The sequence below is a fragment of the Lutra lutra genome, chromosome 9 (genome assembly GCF_902655055.1).
Source record: "Lutra lutra chromosome 9, mLutLut1.2, whole genome shotgun sequence".
Taxonomy (NCBI): Eukaryota; Metazoa; Chordata; class Mammalia; order Carnivora; family Mustelidae; genus Lutra; species Lutra lutra.
In genome coordinates, this window is record NC_062286.1 from 31,556,194 (window position 1) to 31,579,636 (window position 23,443).

Below are 23,443 nucleotides of genomic sequence, written 5' to 3' on the forward strand. Positions count from 1 at the left end.
GCCCTGCGTGCTGAAGTCCAGGTGGAGTGAATGGGCTTAGCGCTTCTACCTGGAGTAGAGGCTCAAGTCTCCCATGAAACAGAAAATCCCTAGGAACTAGAGGGCCATACTGCAGAGCCACCATTAATGACAGGAGGGTACCTGTCTGCTTCAAGGTCAACCCCAGGGATCTCAGCTGGGCCCTCCTTGGGATAATGCCCCCAGGCAGCTCCCAGTCACTTGGCACCAGGACATTCTTCCTGTGACTACACTGAGTCAACACTGACTCCTTAAAACCCTCCCTCCAACTTTGGCTCAGTGTCCTCCTCCAAGATACAAACAGCGCTTACATGGTAGACGATTGATTTGAAGTTCTAGATATCCTTCAGGGAAGCCAGTTCTGGGAGGGCTGGGCAGGAATCCTGTGTGTCTTGAGCTCTTCCTCCATTGAAAAATGCATCACAGAGGCGCCTGGGTGGCTCAGTGGGTTAAGCCGCTGCCTTCGGCTCAGGTCATGATCTCAGGGTCCTGGGATTGAGTCCCGCATCGGGCTCTCTGCTCAGCAGGGAGCCTGCTTCCCTCTCTCTCTCTCTCTCTGCCTGCCTCTCCATCTACTTGTGTTCTCTCTCTGTCAAATAAATAAATAAAATTTTTTAAGAAAGAAAGAAAGAAAGAGAGAAAAATGCATCACAATCAAACTGGATCCCACCCTGTATCACCCACCCTCTGGACATGATGAACGTCTCCCACTAGAGCTGTTTCAGACTCTGTCACTTTGATCCTTGCAGTTTCGGCACCATCTTCTGGACTAAAATATCTGTCTTCTTCTAGATCCCTGGAAAGCCTCTGACTCCTTTGTGTTCTCACCTTGAGCAGTGCCTGAAGCACACTTGATACCTGTAGTCCCATTCCCAACGTGTGCTCATAGCTACCTGGCTAGCGTACACCCAAACCAGGCTCATATTTTCATGATGTGCAAAGGATGGGAGGGACAAGGTGACTGTTAGCAGCTTTCCAAGGTGCCTAGAAAGTACTTATTGAAATACTATCAACTTTTAGCAAAGAACGTGGCAGACTGCTCCAATATCATCATCTTCACACTACGTGAACAGAACCCAGAGAAAAGATTACATATTTCCCAACCTACCCTAAAATTTGATATGATCATGTGAATAAGTTACAGAACTTTCAGGATGTATCCTCAAAGGGAGGGGGCCTGCCACTTCTCCAGCATTACCGCTCCACACCTCTTCCCCTCCATCCTGCTGCTCTAAATATGGACACAGCTGCCTACGTCCTTGGCTAAGAGGACTTCAGGTCACACATTTCAGATAGTGAAGCAGCAAGTTAAAGGGAACTTACGTACCAGATGGCCCGTATGGAGTGGAACTGCCATCCTCACCTGGACCACTGGCTGCAAGAAGCAATCTACCAAGGCCCCGAGGATCCCTGAACATCCTTTTTGGCTCTGCTAAGAATGCAAAGCCCTGACTACTCTTTATTTATTTTTTTTAAAGGTTTTGTTTATTTGATAGACAGAGATCACAAGTAGGCAGAGAGGCAGGCAGAGAGAGAGGGAGGAAGCAGGCTCCCTGCTGAGCAGAGAGCCCGACGTGGGGCTCGATCCCAAGACCCTGAGACCATGACCTGAGCCGAAGGCAGAGGCTTTAACCCACTGAGCCACCCAGGCGCCCCCTGACTACTCTTTAGAAAACCATTTCTTGGGGTTGAGCTGGCAGTGAGCTGATTCATCTTCTGCCAGCAAAGGGCAGGCTTGCTTACCGCTCACTATAAAAGTGGTAGATTCCCGTTGTAATGCAAAGCCACTGTACATACTGTGTCTACCTTGGTTCCTCCGTGCTGCCTCTGCAGGTCTTGGGAGGCATAGGGAAACAACACCAGCAGGATGCACATGCTTCTTGCTATGCCGTGAGTGATGAAATCCTTTGTCTTGGACCCAGGAATCTGTGTCTTCAGTCAATATCCGTGAAACAGTGATTTATTAATTTGCACATAGGGTAAAATCCCAGATCCTGACATACCTATGTCTGGGCTGCTTTTAGGAAAAAGAAAACAACTTGTATCTCTCTTGAGCCACTGTTATTTTGGATCTCTGTTCTAGGCAGCCAAACCTAATTCTAACTGATCAAAGAGTAAGTTTTCAAAGCTCTAATTTGGCAAAAAAAAAAAAAAAAAAAAAAAAGAAGAAGAAAACATGCTTGCTACATCTTGTCAGAAATTTGTCTTTCAAGCTGAGCCAAATGCAGTCCATTCAAAAGCAAGAAATTATAAAAGTAAGAAGTGTGTGCCACCTGGGACCTCTTGAGCCAGTGTCCTAGAGAAATGAAGATCACACTATAATTGCTGAGCACCCATCACGGGCACTGAATTAAAGGTAGCTCAATCAGGCTGGCAAAATCAGAAGAGCAAATTCCCCACATTGATGTGGGTCAGATAATCTTTAAATGTTTTAAATGCTTGAATGTTCCTTTCTGTCAAAACCTCAGCCATGCTTTTTTTTTTTTTAAGATTTATTTATTTATTTGACAGACAGAAATCACAAGAAGGCAGAGAGGCAGGCAGAGAGAGAGGAGGAAGCAGGCTCCCCGCTGACAGAGAGCCCGATGCGGGGCTCGATCCCAGGACCCTGAGACCATGACCTGAGCTGAAGGCAGAGGCTTAACCCACTGAGCCACCCAGGCGCCCCTCAGCCATGCTTTTTGATATAGGATTCCATACTCTGAGGAAGGGAATCCAGACGAACTCAGAGAGCAAGTCCCTGATTGGCCTTGATCTCAGACAAGGCGGCGGTGAATGTGCTTCAGGCGAGGCTGAATCCGAGCTAACGAGCTAACGTTCTTTCTAGAATGTTGGCAGCTCTTGCCCTTTGAAAAACAGCAGGGTAATTCAGGAGGTTGAGAAAGGTTCAAGCAAGCTTGCATCACTACCACATTAGTCAGGAGACCGGGGCCAACAAAGATAAAGCAAGAATAGAAGTGAGGATGTGGTGGCACCTGCTACGTAACCACGGACAGAATGTTGACAGCTCCTTGTGAGGCACAGGTATTGTTATGTGTCAAATATTCTAAGTGCATGAACTCTCTCTGCAAGAATTCCCTGTGTCCCCACTCAGCAACTCTCTAATGAAATTATGCCACTACTTTTCTCCGTGGGCGAACGCTGCTTTTGCCTGTTCAGCATCCACTCTCACTTTAGGACAAGCATCTAGATTTTTCCCTTGGAGAACCACCCCTCCCTGCTCTCCCGCCCGCACTGCTGGGTAAGGCAGACTCAACCCTACCAAGCACCAGGCAATTGGTTCAGAAGGCATGGGACCTGGTGACATTCAACACTGGGACTTTAGTCCATACTATTTGGGAATGTCGGGCTTGCTGTGTCCTGAGATTGCTACTGTAGGGATAATATGAGCCTGGAGATGCTGGGAATCATGGGCAGAAAAAACAGTCTGAAAATAAGGCCAACACAGTGGAGAACAGAACAAGAGGAGGAGAGAATTCAAGTTCTACTGACATAGTTTTAGCCCAGATCCAGCCACGCCTGAAGGGAGATTCATCCAGAGACTTTTCACTATATTATCTAACAATTTCCCTGTTTTGCCTATGCCAAATTTGAGTTGGTTTATGACTTGTGGAATTAAAAGAGTTCTGACTCTTGAAAGTATTGCTGTCACAAAGGACAACCAGAAGTGTTTATTCAGTCTATATAAAACCAAAGAATGTGCTCAGGCCAGTTGTGGCTTTAGAATTTCTATAAGTAGGTGCCACAATCAAGTAAAAGGGAATGGATGAGGGACTTGTTTTGAAGCTGCAAATTCGTTAACCATCTATTAATCATATCAAAAAATGAGGGGGAAGAAAAGACATCCCCCTCAAGCCACTCCCTTGGCAACACCATTCACTCAGACTAAGGAAAGATCAATCGTCAAGGTTTCCAGAGCCCTATGAGGGTCTAATATGTATCTGACTATCAGTGCTTACCTGAGGCTGAAGGAAGTACTGGAAAGTGCTCTGGACTGAAATCTGAGCTCTGCAAAGGCCCCGAGCTAAATGACCCTGGAATACTAGCTTAAATTCAAGGAGATCTTACTTATTTTGCAAGGTTGAGTATGTGATATAAATGTATTTCTGCATCCTTCTGCACTGTATTTTTTTTTCTTCTTTAGCATTATAATTACAAAATTTATGCCTGAGCACCTGTGGAGTCCCTAGTGCATTTATTTTCCTGTTATGGCACATTGCATTACATGGATATACACCCAAGCTTTTTTTATCCTTTTTAAATTGATGGAGTTTAGGTTGATTCCAAATGTTTATTCTTACACATCATACTGCTATAAATATTCTTATGCCCCCAAATTTGAGTTGGTTTATGACTTGTTTATGACAGAACACTTAAAAGTGTTCTGACTCTTTTGAGTTTTGAAGCTGCTTTATGTGAAATTGATTAAGGGATGCAAAAGATCATCTAGGGTATATTCCAAGACATGGAACTGCTGGGTCGTGGGTTATTGCTAGGTTTTATGCAATTTGACTTTATTAGATATGGACAAGTTGTCCTCCAAAAGTCCTCCAATGTGGTTTTATCAATTGCAACTTCTACCACCTCTGTATGAGAGATGCTTCACTTCCTTTCCAGCATTCAAATATTCATTCAACAAATATTTTTTTAGCGATTTACTGATCTGTTCTAGTTACTGGGAAATGGCAGTGAAGGTTCTCACTCTCGTGGATCTTTGATTTTCTTGGCAGAAGACACAGTAACAAATAAACAAATGACAATATAATAGGTCTGGATGTGATGAGTGTCTTTTTTCTAGAGTCTGTGGGTGCAAAGGACCAGCTCTACTCCTTGGGCCCTTCTTTATCTATAGTAAGTGCCTGCAATGCCCTCTTGAGCCCAATGTAACTTAATTCCAGATATTAATTTTTTAAACTTGCCATAAAAATTAGGAGATGAACATTACATTGCTGTAATGTACTGGAATTTGTAGAGGGCTCTGGCATCCAGGTCTCAGTTGACCACAGTACCAGGCAGTGTACACAGAAGTGGTTACATGCTCCAATCTCTGCAGTCAAAGTGCCCAGGATCAAATCTTGATTTCCTGACTTACAAACCATGTGACCTTGAACAAGTTACTTAACCTCAATAAGTCTCAGTTTCTGTATCTGATAATAGTGCCTGACTCATAAGGGTGCTTATCACGGTGCCCAGGACATATTTAGCACTTTATGTTTACTAGCAATCACTAAATAATAATTGGATGAACCAATCATAGGATATTATTTCCATTTTATAGTTGAGGAAACTGAAGTTCAAAGTGGTTGGACAAATTGCCTGGCCAGTAAGTTCTGATGCCTTCTGAACCCTGATCTTCTTTTTTTTTTTAAAGATTTTATTTATTTATTTGACAGAGAGAGGTCACAAGTAGGCAGAGCGGCAGGCAGAGAGAGAGGGGGAAGCAGACTCTCTGCTGAACAGAGAGCCCGATGCGGGACTCCATCCCAGGACCCTGAGATCATGACCTGAGCCGAAGGCAGCGGCTCAACCCACTGAGCCACCCAGGCGCCCCTGAACCCAGATCTTCTGATATCAGAGTCAATTCTCCACTACAACATTGTAAATACAAAAGTACCGTGTATTCATTCAATGGTTACTTACTAAGCATTGAAGATTGCTAGTCTCTGTGCTTGGTGTCAGGAAATTCTAAAATAATCCTAATATAGCTGAATTCTCTGAGCATCCCTGAAATTACACCTCTGTTGAGGCCAGTCCCAGTGCTTTCTTTCATCCAACATTATGTTAATGAATTCTGAAGATTTTACTCAAGGCTTTATGGAAGACAGAGATGAACCTTGCATCATATTAGACTGTAAGCTCCTTGAAGGCAAGGATCCTGATTTACTTATCAACGTACCACCAGTGCTTAGCACAGTGCCTGGCACATACCCAGTGAATATTTGAGGAATGAACATGTCCTACAACAGCATTTAATCCGTTTTCCTCAACACCTTCTCAGCGGCCCCCATCATGCCTTCCCCAGCAGCTGCTCCAAAATGATCGATGCAACAGAGGTGAATTGAACTGTGAAGAATTCCACCTCTTGTGAACTCGATGAGGTTCTCCCCCATATTCCTGGCTTCCAGATACAAGTAGGTTACTTCTGAAACCAAGGATAGTGTTGTTGAGGTCACCAAAAATTTGTGAGTCAAAATATGGAGTCAGGGAGCCACTAGCTGAGTAAACAATGACAACAAAATATACTCATGGAAAGATAAAGAATGATCTAAGACACCGCATAGTTGAGTGCCCAATGAAGAGAACTGACAACAAACGCTATTGGACTTCAGAGCAAAGAGGAAGAGAACAGGAAGATGGTGACTTATCAACTGAAGAGAATCTATTTTGGGTCTCTCTATAGACAAACCGTGAGGGGTTGTGAGTTGGTTTTATTATTATAACTCAGTGTTTCCTCTGCCTAGCAGCTTGTCAACAGCTTAAATCTTTGGAGCCATCCCTGTTGGGGGTCCCAGGAATAGGACACCTGCAGTGTCTGTGTAGAATGAGGAAGTGGGGCCCAGGGTCCAAGCCCTCAGATCTCCTCATTCCTGGCTCCCCAAGCACTCAGCTTTGAGGATTAACCTCCAGCAGAGAAGAGAAACTGACCTTATTCTTTACCTGTCCAACCTGATACCTCACTCTCTAGTTGAAAAAAAGGTATCCATTTTAAGTAACTCCTCTAAGCATAAATGTCACAATTCCTTCTCTTTTCACCTCAAAACCTCCCCCTCATCCCAAAAATAAAAACAAATACTTCCTTGAATTTGACAATGTTTCATTTTCAAAGTTACCACTGCCTTACTTCTGACCTAATCCAACCTTGGAGTTGGAAAATATTTCCTTAGGTTTAGGGTGCATTGTCTTCTTTCTTTTTTTTTAAGTGCACAAATATCCCTTTATTTTATGTATACAAAATTTATTTTATTTCATATATATATGATAAGATGTTACACACACACACACACATACACACGTATATATACATATATATTTTTTAAGTAGACACCACACCCAACATAGGGCTTGAACTCATGACCCTGAGATCAAGAGCCACACGCTCTACCAAGTGAACGAGCCAGGTGCCCCAAGTGCACAAGTATTCCTTTAGACTATCACTGTGGAACTAGGAAAAGAGGATATTTTCATAAGAAAAGTCAAGATTCGTGCCTAACAGCTGACCTAGCACAAGTCAGTCCTATTTAGGACACTATGTTAAGACCAGTAAAAGTGAAAGGAAAATGAAATGAAGACATGTACTCTTTCCTTCATAGACCAGACATCAGTATGTTTCATTTTCCACCAAGCCTCGCTACAATACCTCCCCTAGTGACACTTGGCTTTGGCCATTCCAGTGCCTTTCTCTCTTTCTGTGACAACATGAGCTTGGCAGAACATTGAGATCTGGAGGCTGAGAAAAGAAAATGCAGTCTTCCTGCCCACAGAAGGGATTGTGAGACATCCGTGCTAACACAGCATTGCCGAAAGGGCTTGTGTATGAATCAGCCACAAATGTTAAGTGGGCTGACAAGGACTGCAGAATTGATAGAATTTCTGAGGAAGCGGCACGCTGGAGTGCTGTCGGTGATTGTGTGAGTGCGGTGCAGTCTGTAATTTCACTTGTTTGGGTCTTTTTGTTATTATGTGTTACACTTCACCAAGGCCCATTGCAAGTTCTCTTTTTCCTTTGCTATCACAATCCCCCTGCTTCATGAATGAGAATGGAGGCTTGTGGCAAGAATGTGAAATAATCCTTCAAACTACAGACCGAAAAGGGCTGAGAGACAGTTATGTGTATCAGCATCTGATTCCAGGAACACGATTCCAATTCTCATTTCCTGATCATAGATGCATTTTGGCGCTTACCACAGTCTAGTTGAATCCCCTCCATAGTACCTAGAAACCAAACCGAAAGCAGTGTCACGCAAAGATGGGTAAGAAGGCAGTCAAATAAAATATGTCTTCCGGCTTCCAGCCTCCTCCCCCTTCCTAGGCCCAGCACTGTCTGGAGTTGACACATTCAGTAGAGAAATACACAAGCTTCTGTATTAACAATCTCATTAAAGGCCTTTAGAAGCCTATCTTAGTCTTATGGCATCAGAGCCTAGTGCGGGGAGGGGTTTGCGGGGAGCCTGAGATTAGTCTGCAAACTGCTCAGGAAACCCTGTGAAAAGGACAGATTCCTGAGTCTTGCCCTTGACTCATTGAATCAGAAATTCCAGGGATGAGCCTGGAAATACTCATTCTTGAAAAAGAGCGTCTCCCATAATTCTGAGGCACTCCAAAGCATGACAATTATTTAATGATCTTCTTGTCTTCTCTCCCATCAGTACATACTTAAAGCCTTTTTCTCCTTGTATGAAAAAGATGATAAAATTATAGTATGTAACATTTAGGGGGACCTTACTAAATATTTCCTTAATCCCCCCCCTTTTTTTTTAAAGATTTATTTATTTGAGAGCGAGAGAGCCAAGGAGCACATGAGTTGGAGGAGGGGCAAAGGGAGAGAATCTTCAAGCAAGCAGACTCCCCTGTTGAGTGAGGAGCCTGGGGCTTGATCCCATGACCCAAATCATGATCTTAACCCACTGGGCCACCAAGGCACCTCTCCCTTAATCCCTTCTTAAAGGAATTTTGGACTTCAGGAACCAGAAGGGGTAGATCCTCAAGGCCCTCCCCAGACCCCTGAGGAAAAGAAAGTCAGAGGCTGTCTCTGACCACCTCCATGTAACTAAGCCCTAGTTCATCTACACTTGACCTTGTCCAGACTGGTACTCCAAGCCTACGGCCAGGAAAGCCTATGGGCAGAGGTTGCAGCATAAACACGTAGAGAGCGTCACTATATGGACAAACAGAAGAAATCTGCAGTCAGTGTTCAGAGCTGCCTGTGCTGATTTGCCCCTTCTCTGAATTACCTCTGCCCTTTCTTCTCTGGATCAGAGTTAATTTAAAACCAGAATTGCCCCCCTTCTCCGCAACATTCATCTGTCTCTAATTCTACTCTCTGCATTTTCCAGAATTTTCTCTGAAATTCTGCCACCAACATTAATGAGAGTTAGCTCACTGCCTGTTTGAGAAACACACACACACACACACCCCCCCCCGCCGCCAGAGAGGCGGGGAGGGGTAGAATCCTACAGATTTCAGGATCTGGGTTGAGAGAGACTACAGGCCCCAAAATGCAAGTTCACCTTCCAAAGACTACAACTCCCGACATGCACTGCAGCCAGAGTTAGCAAAGGAAAAGCTAGTCTGGAAGTTTTGCCTTCCTGTCACCCTCAGGCAAAGGAAAGATTTAGAAAGTCGCCAGAGGATATTTTTTGCAGGAGTGGTCACTCTCTAAATCTAGGCAAGGAAGGGGAGGAGTCTGAGCCGGGTCCCGCCTCTTCTCCAGTAAAGTCCCGCTCCAGCTCTGGAGGCTGGAGTTCTGAGGACTGGGAGCCGCTGCACGCCCCTGGCTTTCCCCCATGGCTTCGGTGACTAGAGCCGTGTTTGGAGACCTTCCCTCAGGGGCAGGGACAGTGGAGAAGTTCCAGCTGCAGTCAGACCTGCTGAAAGTGGACATCATCTCCTGGGGCTGCACCATTACGGCCCTGGAGGTCAAAGACAGGCAGGGCAGGGCGTCAGATGTGGTGCTCGGCTTTGCAGAGTTGGAAGGTGGGTTGAACTCTGACCCGGGCTGCCTGGGCGGTCCCAGACCCCGAGCCCTCCCGTACAAGCTCCTCCCCCCACCTCCCCCAATCCCCGATCGATCTAGCTGCTGGCGGCCGGGACCCGGAGGAAGTCCCCGAGCTTGTCGCCGTCAGGAGTGCTAGCAGTCCGCCAACTCTGTGCTTGCATCCCATGCCCGGAAAAAGACTAATGAATGGGAACCGCTACAGGACTTGGCCTCTGGTTATCCATTTAGGCTTTGCTCTAATTAATTTAGAATAGTTGAGGGTAAGATGAAACCCAGCAACCCAGGAGCCGTCTTTGAAGTGTCAGGTCTGTTGAGGGCAAGAAAGGGAAAAGCTGGCGAAGAGGCGGTGTGGCTCCCAGTTCTTCTCTTGTGTTCTGATGTAGAAGGACAATCCAAGACCGCCTTCTTCCACTTCCTTTCTCCTTCATCAGATCTTCTCTAAGGCCTGGTCATCTCAGAAATGCACCAACATGGCTTTGTGGGTGCCCACAGTTTAACAGACTTGGCCTGGGGTAATTAGGGCCCAGCATTCTGGGGCTGCTCACTAACCAGGTACTGAGTGGAAAGTGGAAGATGCACTCATTGTCTATCAATGAGGTCTCCCGACTAGGATGAACTTTAAGTGGAACCCGTGGGCAGTTAGGATCATGAATGAATCCATGCATTTCAAAAAGGTTCATTCATTTATCTCACTCAGTGAGACAGACAAGGTCCTCACCGTCCCCGAGCTTGCCCTTTAGCTGGAGGGATAGACATTAGTCAAATAATCGGATTCATGAATGTTGACAGCTGCAGTTTGATCTCAGCAAAGGAAAATGGACGTAGTGCTATCTCTTGTCACTACCGTGTAGCTAGACAGGAGATAAGTTCTGAAATAAAGCTGGCAAAGAGAAACTGCTCGACGATAAATGCCCTTTGCTCAGTGGAGGGGGCGTGCACAAAAACTAGAGAGGAGGTTTGAGGTTTTCCTTTAGGTGTGTCTTTCTGTCTGCTTGGTTCTTTAGATATGTAACATGGCTCATGGTTAGAAGTTAACAGAAAACTCTGGGTCTTGGTTTTTCTCTGATGGGGGTTCAGATCTGCCTTCAGAGTCAGAAGGCATGAGGGTTGACAAGTGACAAAAGAGGAGTCTTTAGAATCATTTTGCTGTGTCACCTGTCTCTCTGTGTTAGTAGCATAGCTATTTTCTAGGCTGACGCAGAATCACAAAGAGATTGCTTGGCTGATGCAAAATTACCCAGTGGAGTCGAAGAATTTGACGGAGGGCCTGGAATTTCAGAGCCGGCAAAACTTTGGAGATGCTAAGTGGTCAGCATCTGCTTTTATCATTTCTTCCATCTCTGCCTTATCACTGTTCAGGAGATAACCGCCCTCCCTTTGTACCTCTACACACACACACGTTCACCTACCCTCACTCCTTACCTGTTTTAGTTCTGATACAAGAGTCACGTGGATCTTAAAAGACAAAGCATCCGTGGAATTCTTATGAACCTTGTGTCTTGACATGATGCCTGGGAAGCGGCAGTGTTTTCATGGCGTGGAAGTGTTTTGTGAGGGCATCCTACAGTGGAGTCACTCCTGTAGCAACCAGGCTAGAGAAAGTATTATCCCTACATACATGTTCTGAAAAGGGAGAAAAATACCAGATCTCCTCGGATTATAGTGATCTAGCTTGTGCTGTATTGCCTTCCACGTTAGTAACCTGTCTTGAGATCCTTAAATAGCATTTTTCTTACTAGGATACCTCACAGCCTTCCCAAAAAGATTAAATCAGAGCATCTAAAATATTCTGGGTGCTGGGTTGAGATAGACATCCTCATTCCTATGCTCTAATTTAGATAATTGAATTATTGATTTTAAAAGGAAAGCACGCTATTTTCAGAAGAGGAGAAGCTGGAAAAAAGCCCTCCGAATATTAATTAGGGCTTTCTAATATGTGCAGCCATCTTCGTGGTTATTGCAGATGGCCCTTTGTTCCCTTTTTACAGCCCTGTCTTTCAGGTTTTTTTTGTAGCTTCTTTCAGTATTGCTAGAGATAAAAGAAGACTTGATATATGTCATAACAGGAAGCATACTCGTCTTGGTTAGAATAGTGTGAAATGGTGCTCTGCTACTATTTTGATCAATTCTTGTGTATTGAAACCCGTGTTAAGAAACTGCCAAAAGGGGGCACCTGGCGGGCTCAGTTGGTGGAGAGTATGGCCCTTGATCTCGGGGCTATCAGTTTGGGCCCCTCTTTGGGTGTAGAAATTACTTAAAAAAAAAAAATTAAAAAAGAGATTGCTAACAGTGATTGTCTTTAAGAGAAAGACTGGGGGAGCACCTGGGTGGCTCAGTGGGTTAAAGCCTCTGCCTTCCGCTCAGGTCATGGTCCCAGGGTCCTGGGATCGAGCCCCACATCGGGCTCTCTGCTTGGCGATGAGCCTACTTCCCCCCTCTCACTCTGCCTGCCTCTCTGCCTACTTGTGATCTCTCTCTGTCAAATAAATAAATAAAATCTTTATTTTATTTTTTTTTTTTAAAGATTTTATTTATTTATTTGACAGAGAGATCACAAGTAGGCAGAGAGGCAGGCAGAGAGAGAGGAAGGGAAGCAGGCTCCCTGCTGTGCAGACAGCCCGATTCGGGGCTCGATCCCAGGACCCTGGGATCATGACCTGAGCCGAAGGCAGCGGCTTAACCCACTGAGCCACCCAGGCGCCCCAAATAAAATCTTTAAAAAAAAAAGAGAGAGAGAGAAAGACTGGGTAGCTGGGTCCAGGGTTAAGAAGGAGACTTTATTTTCACTGCATATTCTTTTCGAGTATCTGAATATGTATTGTATGAGCAAAACTAAGTCATTTAAAGCCACAAGATATGACAGAATATGACAGAATATGGGGTTATCTGGACATTACCGTGTCCCCAAAATGTTTTGAGCCACAGGGAGGAGCTAAGCACAGATAATTCCATGAGACATGGTCCTTTCCTAACTGCCAGGTTAGATGTGAGCTCTCTCCAGTTTCCCAGATAGCTTATATAAACTGCTTGGATCATGGCCATGACCGGAGGTCAGAATGGTTCCATTTCTCCCTGGGAAAATTAGATCTTTCTTCTGTAGAATTCTAAAGAGGTAGATCATACGATCTTTTGGTTACAGCCTAGAAAAATCAGTAATGCCTCCAATGAATTTTTCTGCCATTTTTTGTACTTAAAATACTTAAAAATGCTTTTCATCATCATGTCCCACCTACAGTCATTATGACTTCTTTCAAAACCTGTGATGAGAGTATTTACCTATGAGCCCCAGGTAATAAACAGCCTACCCGCTCAATCACTGCCCGTTCTGCCCCTTTATCTTCCCCCCAGTTACTACCAAATACCCCGCTATTACTGCCATGAGAGCCATTATGGAAAAACATAGAAAAAACGGACTTCGTGCTTTTAGAAAACCACAGTTCATAGGGGCGTGGAGGGAAAGGGATGGTTTCAGAGGCTGCGGTATAGTGTTGCAGATGCCCTTAGAGGAACACTGAGGATTCCCCGTTTAAATCCCTGCTTTGTCCCATAAAGCTGTGGAACCTAAGCAAGTTATTTAACCTCCCCAGGCTTACTTCCTCGCCTGAATTAGTGGATAATGATGATTAAATGTGCTGCCAGCAGTGATAGTGTCTATAGTGAATAATCAGTAGTTTTTATCTCTTTTCCTTCCCTTGCCTCCACATATCTTCCCTCACATCACTTGAACTTTTAACTTCACTGGGTTAACACTGAAAAAAAGGGCATGAAGATCCATGTAGCCAACCAGCAGCCATTTGAAACTATATTAAATATTGGGGGCAATTAAAGTGCTTGTCAATTAAAGTCATGTCTGTTTTCCTCTGAAAGCCAAAGGGAAGTCATTCAGGTTGTGGAAGCTTCGAACTGGGATTAGTAGGTACTTTCATTTTGGACTGTAGGGAACTCTGGCTGAAGTTTGGGCTGTAGGAGGTGGATAGCTCAGCTGGGGTCCTTGGGATGTTAGAGGAATGGAAAGATCCATTAATATATTCTGGCCAGTCCTTTGCCCAGGAAAAGGGACAGACTTTTCCTTCTACCCTTTATCCCACATCAGCAATGGGCTTGAATAAATCATCAATCGGGGCTTGACCTAGAAACTTGGCCCTTTTTGCATGGAAATCAGTATTTTCTGCATTTCAAAACAAGCTTTTTAATCATGTCCTATTTAGAATTTGAGGACTGTCACTTTCTATAATTCTGATTTGATATAAAACTTAGTAACATATGAAGATAGTATAAAATCCATTTGTTCTAAAGAGTTGTTTGGAGACAGTTGGGAACAGTGGTTTCTGCTGCCCTTATGGTTCAGTCATTGAAAACTCTAACGCTAAACTAAGGACTGACTAGTGCTTCTTATCTCCATGGGCTGTTTACTGTGGCCAGAGAGTGGGGCCATCTGAGGGAATTCTTCAAGCCCATGAAGGAGCAGCATTGCTCTTGGATTTGTCATTGTCTCCAGAGCCAAGCGTGTGACTGGCGGAGAGTTGGGGCCCTGTGTACATATGTTGAATGGATCAAGGTAGATATTTTATATATATATATAAAATATCTACCTTGATCCATATATATATATATATATATATATATATATATATATATATGATATTTATAAATAGAAATATATATAAAAGTAGATATAGCTGAACAATTTTGAACAAAAATTCTGCTTTTCTTCATCTTTTAAAGCTCCTGAAAAGCAGATGAATGGTCCACATTATGCATCATCAGGGAAATGCAGATTAAAATAATAATGAGGGCTACCAGAATGGCCAAAATCCAGAACACTGACACCACCAAATGCTGGTGAGGATGTGGGGCGACAGGAAATCTCAGTCAGTGCTATGGGAATGCAAAATGGCACCGCCACTTTGGGAGATAGTTTGATAGTTTCTTACAAAATTAAATGTACTCTAACCATAGGATCAAGCAGTCACGCTTCTTGGTTGTTACTCAAAGGAGTTAAAAACTTATGTCCACACAAAACCCTGCACAAAGGTGTTTATAGCAACTTTATTCATAATTGTCAAAACAAGGGACCAAGATGTCCTTTAGTAGGTGAATGAACAAATAAACTGTGGTCCATCCAGACAATGGGATATTATTCAGTGCTAAAAACAAATGAGCTATCAAGCCATGAAAAGCCACTAAAATGCATATTACTAAATGAAAGAAGCCTATCTGAGAGGGCTACATACTATCCAATTCCAACTATGACATTCTGAAAAAGGCAAATTTATGGAGACAGTCAAAAGATCTGTGGTTCCCAGGGGCTACAGGGATGGGAGGGATGAATAGGCTGAGCACAGAAGATATTTAGGACAGTGAAAATACTCTGTATCATATTATAATGATGGATAGATATCATTATTCATTTGTCCAAACCCACAGAATGTACAACACCAAGAGCGAGCCCTCCTGTTGAACTAGGGGCTTTGGGTGATAATGATATTCTGGTGTGGGTTCATCAGCGATTAGAAATGTGTCTCTCTGATGGGGGGTGTTGGTAATGGGAGAGTCTATCCATCCCTGTGGGGGGACAGGGGATATATGGGGAATCTGTACAGGGGATATGTGGGGAATCAGCTCAATTTTGCGGTAGACATAAAACTGCTCTAAAAAATAGTCGGTTAAGTGTCTGCCTTCAGCTCGGTTCATGATCCCAGGGTCCTAGGATCGAGTCCCAAATTGGGCTCCTTGCTCAGTAGGGAGTCTGCTTCTCCCTCTGCTTATGCTCTCTCTTTCTCTCTCTGACAAATAAATAAATAAATAAATAAATAAATAAATAAATAAATAAATAAAATCCTTTTAAAAAGCCTACTAAAAAAAAAAACACAACAAAACAAAAGCAGATGAAGCAAAACCAAGAGGAGGTTTGCTGCGCCATGGGAACTCCTTTTGGCTACCCAGTATAAGGAGTTTTAAAGCTGCAGCTTCGGAAAGAGAGGAGGGTGGGGAGGGAGGTGGGAGCTGGTGGAGAGGTCAGTCTGGCCTGTGTGAAGGGATGGTAGGAAGATCAATTCACCGGAAGGCCTTGTACTTTTCAAATAATGGGATGCTTCAGAACAAGTACGTAGGAGCCAGACGGTGTTCATATCCAGGTTTCTCTAATAACTAGCTGTGTTCGGGGGCAAGTTACTTAACCTTTCTGTCCTCAGTTTCCACATCTGTAAAAGGAGGGTTGTAATACTGTCTAGCTCGTAGAACCATCCTGAAGATGAAACGAGTTAAATGTAAAGCACTTAGAAAGTGGCCAAGCCTTAGGAAAAACTCGGTGTTAGCTCTTAGGGCTGGTCCGTGGGCAGGACTCTGAGGACCTGCAGGTTAGCAGGGAAGTGAATCACAAGAGACCTGGAAGAGAATGGTTAATGTCTCACTTATGCCCGACCTGTTGAGGAATGGGAACCTATGATCTCTAACTGGACTAATGGTTCAGGGTCTGTGTCCTGAGAGCCCCTCCAGCCATAGTAAAAATAATTCATATGCTTAAATTGCATACTCCTTTTTTAAAATTTAAATTCAATTAATTAACATATAATGTATTATTATTTTCAGAGGTAGAGGTCAGTGATTCATCAGTCTTATAACACCCAGTGCTCATTATATCACATGCCCTCCTTAATGTCCATCACCCAGTTACCCCATCCATTCCCCACCGCACCTCCTCTCCAGCAACCCTCAGTTTGTTTTCTATGATTAAGAGTCTCTGGGGCACCTGGGTGGCTCAGTCATTAAGTGTCTGCCTTTAGCTCAGTTCGTGGTTCCAGGGTCCTGGGATTGAGCCCCGCATTGGGCTCCCTGCTCGGTGAGCCTGCTTCTCCCTCTCCCTCTGCCTGCTGTTCCCCCTGCTTGTGCTCTCTCTATCAAATAAATAAATAAAATCTTTTTTAAAAAGTCTCTTAAGCTTTGTCTCCCTCTCTGATTTTGTTTTGTTTTATTTTTTCCTCTCTTCCCTATTATCTTCTGTTTTGTTTCTTAAATTCCACACATCAGTGAGATCATATGATAATTGTCTTTCTCTGATTGAATTATTTCGCTTAGCATAATACCCTGTAGTTCCATCCATGTCATTGTAAATGGCAAGATTTCACCTTTTTGATGGTTGCATAGTATTCCATTGTATATCTATACCATATCTTTTTATCCATTCATCTGTCGATGGACATCTGGGCTCTTTCCATAGTTTGGCTATTGTGAACATTGCTGCTATAAACATTGGGGTGCACGTGCCCCTTCAGATCACTACATTTGCATCTTTGGGGTAAATACCCAATTGTGTAATTGCTGGGTTAAAGGGTAGCTCTATTTTCAACTTTTTGAGGAAGCTCTGTACTGTTTCCCAGAGTGGCTGCACCAGCTTGCATTCCCACCAAAAGTGTGTGTGTGGGGGGGGGTCCCCCTTTCTCCACATCCTCACCAACATCTCTCATTTCCTGACTGGTGAAATTTAGTCATTCTCAGTGGTGTGAGGTGGTATCTCATTGTGGTTTTGATTTGTATTTCCCTGAGAATTGCATACTCTTCTGATCCACAGAGACGGGATGGATACAGAGTGCCACAGGAAAAGGGGATGGAATTCTGGGGGCATCTGAGTGAAAAACAGAGTAGATAGCAATGCTGGTGATCATGCAAAATACAAACTACCCCCAAACTTTAGTCTCTACCATTGTAATCATACGGTAGAGGAACTTGAAGAGAAGGAAAGATCTATGTAGCATGCCTGTACACAGACTTGTAAGTAAAAGAGCACAAGCACATTGCTTTTTATAATCCCCTAGAAAGCCCCACAGTTTTGCTCCTCAGTATGCCACATAGCCATGAAAAGGAATATGGCAGATGGATATGGAGTCGCATGGACAGATCTTAAGGCATTTGATAAATGAGAACCTGCAAAGTCATACGCACTGTACAGTTCTCTTTATATCAATATTGCATTTGTGTATTTGTATGTGTTTCTCTATAGTTAATTTAAAAAAACAAAACAAAAAAACTAGAAGTGTATATGCTAGACTGTTCGCAGTGGTTGTCACTGGGAGGAAGAGTTAAGGCATGAAAGAGGGAGTTTCACGTTTTACTCTTTTTTTTTTTTAAGATTAATTATTTGAGAGAGAAGGAGGGCAGGGGGGTTGAGGGGGACAAAGGGAGAGAGAGAATCTCAAGCAGACTCCTTACTGAGCATGGAGGCTGACATGGGGCTCCATCTCACAACCCTGAGATCATGACCTGAGCCGAAATCAGGAGTCAGACACTTAACCAGCTGAGCCACCCAGGTGCCCCTTTCATGCTTTACTCTTTGTTAAGGTTGCCAGATTCGGTGAATGAAAATATGGGACACCTGATTAAATTTGAAATTCAGATAAATAACAGGTTTTTAAAACTTTTTTTTTAAGATTTTATTTATTTATTTGACAGACAGAGATCATAAGTAGGCAGAGAAGCAGGCACAGAGAGAGGAAGAAGCGGGCTCCTTGCCGAGCAGAGAGCCCGATGTGGGGCTCGATCCCAGGACACTGGGATCATGACCTGAGCCGAAGGCAGAGGCTTTAACCCACTGAGCCACCCAGGCACCCTGGTTTTTAAAACTTTAAAAAAAGTTTTTATTTATTCATCTATTTAAGTAATCTCTACACCCAACATGGGCTTATAACATAAGGATATTAACAGTAGTTCTCTCTAGTGGTGAGATTAGGATGATTTAAATTTCTTGGGGTGCCTGGATGTCTCAGTCAGTTGCGCATGTGACTCTAGGTTTTGACCCCAAGGTCAAGAGTTGCATGCTCTTCTGACTGAGCCAGGCCGGCACCCCAACAAATGGTTTTTAAGTGTTAATTATGTGTCATGTATAATAATATATACATATCATGTATAATAATAATATGTATGTACTTATATTAAAAATTATTTATTATTTATCTGAAATTGAGACTCAGCTGGGTGTCCTGTATTTCATCTGACACTCTGCCTCTCTATATTTGTTTAATGCTCTTTAATTCTTTTTTTTTTTTAAAGATTTTATTTATTTATTTGACAGAGAGAGATCACAAGGAGGGAGAGAGGCAGGCAGAGAGAGAGGAAGGGAAGCAAAGCAGGCTCCCTGCTGAGCAGAGAGCCCGATGCGGGACTCGATCCCAGGACCCCGAGATCATGACCTGAGCCGAAGGCAGCGGCTTAACCCACTGAGCCACCCAGGCGCCCCAGTTTAATGCTCTTTAAAGGATAATTTTAGGGACGCCTGGGTGGCTCAGTGGGTTAAGCGGCTGCCTTCGGCTCGGGTCATGATCCCAGCATCCTGGGATCGAGTCCCACGTCGGGCTCCTTGCTCAGCGGGGGGCCTGCTTCTCCTTCTGCCTCTGCCTACCACTCTGTCTGCCTGTGCTCATGCTCTCTCTCTCTCTAACAAATAAATAAAAAAGTAATCTTAAAAAAAAAAAGGATAATTTTATTATTCTAAAAAAATAAAAAGAGAAAAGAATACTTCTCGAGACAACACAAAAATATGATTTTTAGTTAAAGAAATTGATTGGCCTAGAAAAGAGCAAATTACAAAGCAGCACTTAAATCCTTAAATCAAGACTCCATTTTGTTTTTTAAGATTTTATTCATTTATTTGACAGAGATCACAAGTAGTCAGAGAGGCAGGCAGCGGGGGGGGGGGGGGGGGGGAGCAGGCTCCCTGCTGAGCAGAGAGCCCAATGTGGGGCTCGATCCCAGGACCCTGCAGCCATGACCTGAGCCGAAGGCAGAGGCTTTAACCCACTGAGCCACCCAGGCACCCCTCAAGACTCCCATTTTTATAAAAAGAAGAAGAAAAGCACAGGTCCGCATGTACTAAAAGGCAGGAGTATATACATAAGAATTTTTTTTAAATTTTTTTTCAAAGATTTTCTTTCTTTATTTGAGAGAGAGAGTGAGAGAGGAGAGAAGGTCAGAGAGAGAAGCAGACTCCACATGGAGCTGGGAGCCCAATGCGGGACTCAATCCTGGGACTCCGGGATCATGACCTGATGGAAGGCAGTCGCCTAACCAACTGAGCCACCCAGGCACCTGCTACATAAAAATATTAACAGTAGGTCTCTCTAGTGATGAGATTAGGATGATTTAAATTTCTTGGGGCGCCTGGATGTCTCAGTCAGTTGTGCATCTGACTCTTGGTTTTGGCTTGGTTGTGATCTTATGGGTCTTGAGATCAAGCCCCAAGTGGGGTTCTGTGCTCATCAAGGAGTCTACTTAAGACTCTCTCTCCCTCTCCTTCTCAGCACCCCCCAAGTAAATACATCTTAAAAAAAAAAAAAGATTTCTTTTTTTGTGCTTTATAAAGTTCTTTTGCAACGTTTATAAAGAACATGCATTACTTTTGGAAAGGGAAAGCATGATGTGTAAAGAATATCTCTCTGTGCTCCTCTGAGGAGCTGAATATGTCCAAGTTGTTCCTACTTTCAGCTGCTCTCAGAAGAAGGTGGTGGGCAGCACCGTGAGCCTCACCTTTGGCTTCTAGTTTTAAACACTTTCATCTCATGTCCTGCAGGTTACCTCCAAAAGCAGCCCTACTTTGGAGCCGTGGTTGGCCGGGTGGCCAACCGAATTGCCAAAGGAACATTCACATTGGATGGGAAGGAGTATAAGCTGCCCATTAACAATGGACCCAATAGTCTGCATGGAGGAGTCAGAGGGTTTGATAAGGTGAGTCAGGGGCACCGGACAGGGTCTCCACCTTCGCACATAACCATACGTTCGCCAGGCTCATCCTAAGCCCTATAGCAAATGTGTGGGGAGGTGATACAGGAAAGAGGCCGATCCAGGGGCTCAGGGGAGCAGGGGTGCTGGCCCTGTTCCAGGACCCATCCTTCTGTAGCTCATCAGACTGTAAGAGGCAGGGGAGCCCTTAGAGAAAGGCTGACAGCTCTTGACTTGGGAAAAACAGGGAATGATTTTCTCCTGGTGTTGGGATCAGGAAGTCCAGTGGACCTTGGGCACAACAGGAAAGTGGCTTAAAAATAATACCTGCCAAGGGGCGCCTGGGTGGCTCAGTGGGTTGAAGCCTCTGCCTTCGGCTCGGGTCACGATCTCAGGGTCCTGGGATCCAACCCCCTATCGGGCTCTCTGCTCGCGGGAAACCTGCTTCCCCCTCTCTCTCTCTGCCTGACTCTCTGCCTACTTGTGATCTCTCTGTCAAATAAATAAATAAAATCTTTAAAAAAAATACCTCCCAAATAAATAAATAAAAATAATACCTGCCACTTACTGCACAGGGCATTTGTACATCTTCTGTCTCATGCTTGCAAGAGCCCTGCGTTATCACCACACGAGAAATCTGAGGGTGTAAAAGACCACATGACTCCTGGTTGTGCGGCCCAGCCTGCCAGCCCTCATTTCTATACTGTAACCGCTGGTGTAGGCGCCCCCGGTCCAATACGCACCCCTGAAAGTGCCGCTAAGCCCCCTTCCCCGACAGTGTGGTGCCACATCCAGGCGTAGCTTCTACTGAAGTACCTCATGCCTCAAAATCATCTCAGATTCTCTGCCAGTTGCCTCTTTCCACATTAAAACTCCCATTCCCCAAGTGAGTCCCTGGGAAAACAAGGTTAGGACAGTAAACTGATCAAACAGCTTCTCCCTGAAGTAGAAACGCCTACACTGGCCTGCTTCCTAGCTGTGTGGGGTCTGAGGGTTAACCCCCAGCAACTCTCTTACTAGTCTAATTTCAAGGAGATGATTTTGGTCGCTAACTCTCCTTTAAATTATATCCCCCAGTTTATTCCCTAAAGAAGAACCAGAAAATACTAGAATGTATATGGCGGTTAAAGAGCACTGTTTCTTCCTTCCTGCCTCTCACCGCCCCCTGTCCCGTTGAAGGAAGTTGGTCACTCTCTTGCCCAACTTCCCATCTGTGGTCCAGAACCACACCGTCCCATCTCTTCCCTGTTCCTCCGTGAATGGATTCCTCACCCCCGGAAGGCATGAAGGCAAGGGGTAGCCTCAGTCCTGGCAGTACCAGGGCAGAGGGTCTCTGGAATATGGCAGGCCCGTGGGCAAAGCCCAAGCAGAGGGAGTTAGGCCCAGCTCTGTTCCTCTTCCCTCTCTCCCACTGTAGCGTTTTCTGTGGTGTGGCTTCACATGCGTGCCCTGTAAAAACACAGCGAGATAGTGAGTATACACCTCCTTCAGGGCTCTGTGCCTACTGAGTCCCTTCTATGAACCAGTAGAGTCCCTCTACTATAGCGAGCGAGCCAGACCCTTGGATAAACAGCCATCCTAGGCAACCAGCCCCCGACTATGGATGCCAGTGGTGTGCTGTAGGAACCCGTGTGGACAGATTGAGAGGAACTGCGGAGGTAGGATTTGAATCACCCTCGAAGAAAGAATAGCATTTCATTTAGTAAGTAGGTCCTGGAAAAAATGGCTGTGCAGAAGCCCAGGGAGGGTGGGAGAAGGACTTGGAATGTTACCCTGGAGATACTGAAAGCTTCTGAACTATAAGCTTTCCACCGCAGTAACAGGAGCCGTATCAGATGAACTATTTCCAGCTGTATTTCGTCTCAACAATTACTGAATAAATAGCTCATTTGTAGATACGCCTTTTTCTGTTTATATCAACGCACTTTTTAAAAAGATGAACTTTGAATCATCTGACAGAATTGGAAATGGTATATAAGGAGGCCTAGAGATGCAAACGTGGAAATTTTTCAGGAAATTTGTAAAGTGCAGGGTCAGGGATATTCTCCTGTGAATAGGAATTGTGTTTTCCACGAAATTATACTGATCTGATAACATTTCTTTTTTTTTTTTTTTTTAAAGATTTTATTTATTTATTTGACAGAGAGAAATCACAAGTAGGCAGAGAAGCAGGCAGAGAGAGAGGAGGAAGCAGGCTCCCTGCTGAGCAGAAAGCCCGATGCGGGGCTCGAACCCAGGACCTGGGATCATGATCTGAGCCGAAGGCAGCGGCCCAACCCACTGAGCCACCCAGGCGCCCCTGATAACATTTCTTTATGCAAAAAACTTTCCACGTGTTCTTTCTCCAAAGGACAAAAACTAGGTAGCAAGTGAAGAATGTTTTATTTCGGATATTTTATTCCTAAAATTTTCCATTTAGGGGATTCTTTTCTCCTTTTTTGATCATGCATATAACCGGCTTTATATTTTAAGTGTCTTGGAAGTTCAACATTTCTAGAAGATAACTAGGGTGTACAATTAATTTTTTTCTAAGGTCAGTGAGTTTGTCTCAGACACCAGCTGCATTCACCAGAGGTAAAGGCAGAGACCTCCGCTCCTGCTGGGCTCCCCTTCCTGGTAAACCTGGGGTCTCTCAACATCAGTGAGAAGGATCCCGGCCATGCTAGGGGCAGGTGGGCAGAGCCTGGGCTCAAAGGCTATTCCTGTGGCCCACAGAAATGATTCTTTCAAGTCTATTCGGAATGACAGTGTTTTGCCTCAACTCTCCTGTTGAAAAAAAGAAAATTCAAACAAAACATTCACTGAAATGAAGATATGGCTGGTGTAGACTACCAGGCCAGAGTTTGAATCCTAGTTCTGTCACTAATGACGTGTATGACTTAAAACAAGATTTTTTTTACCCCTTTAAACAATGGACATGGGGTACCTGGGTGGCTCTGTTGGTTAAGCATCTGACTCTCTGTTTCAGCTCAGGATATGATCTCAGGGTCCTGGGATTGA

At 44.3% G+C, this 23,443-nt stretch overlaps 1 protein-coding gene across 2 annotated transcripts in view; it reads left to right on the plus strand.

Moving 5' to 3' along the window:
- Positions 1-9,409: 9,409 nt before the first annotated feature.
- GALM (galactose mutarotase) overlaps positions 9,410-23,443 on the plus strand; it is a 53,050-nt gene continuing 39,016 nt past the window's right edge. The window contains exons 1-2 of one of the 2 annotated variants that reach the window (XM_047744705.1): positions 9,410-9,711; positions 20,295-20,449. In XM_047744705.1, the coding sequence (XP_047600661.1) occupies positions 9,522-9,711; positions 20,295-20,449 (345 nt within the window). In that variant the 5' untranslated portion in view covers positions 9,410-9,521. The remainder of the gene's footprint in view (positions 9,712-20,294; positions 20,450-23,443) is intronic. The other variant, XM_047744704.1, reaches the window with a different exon arrangement.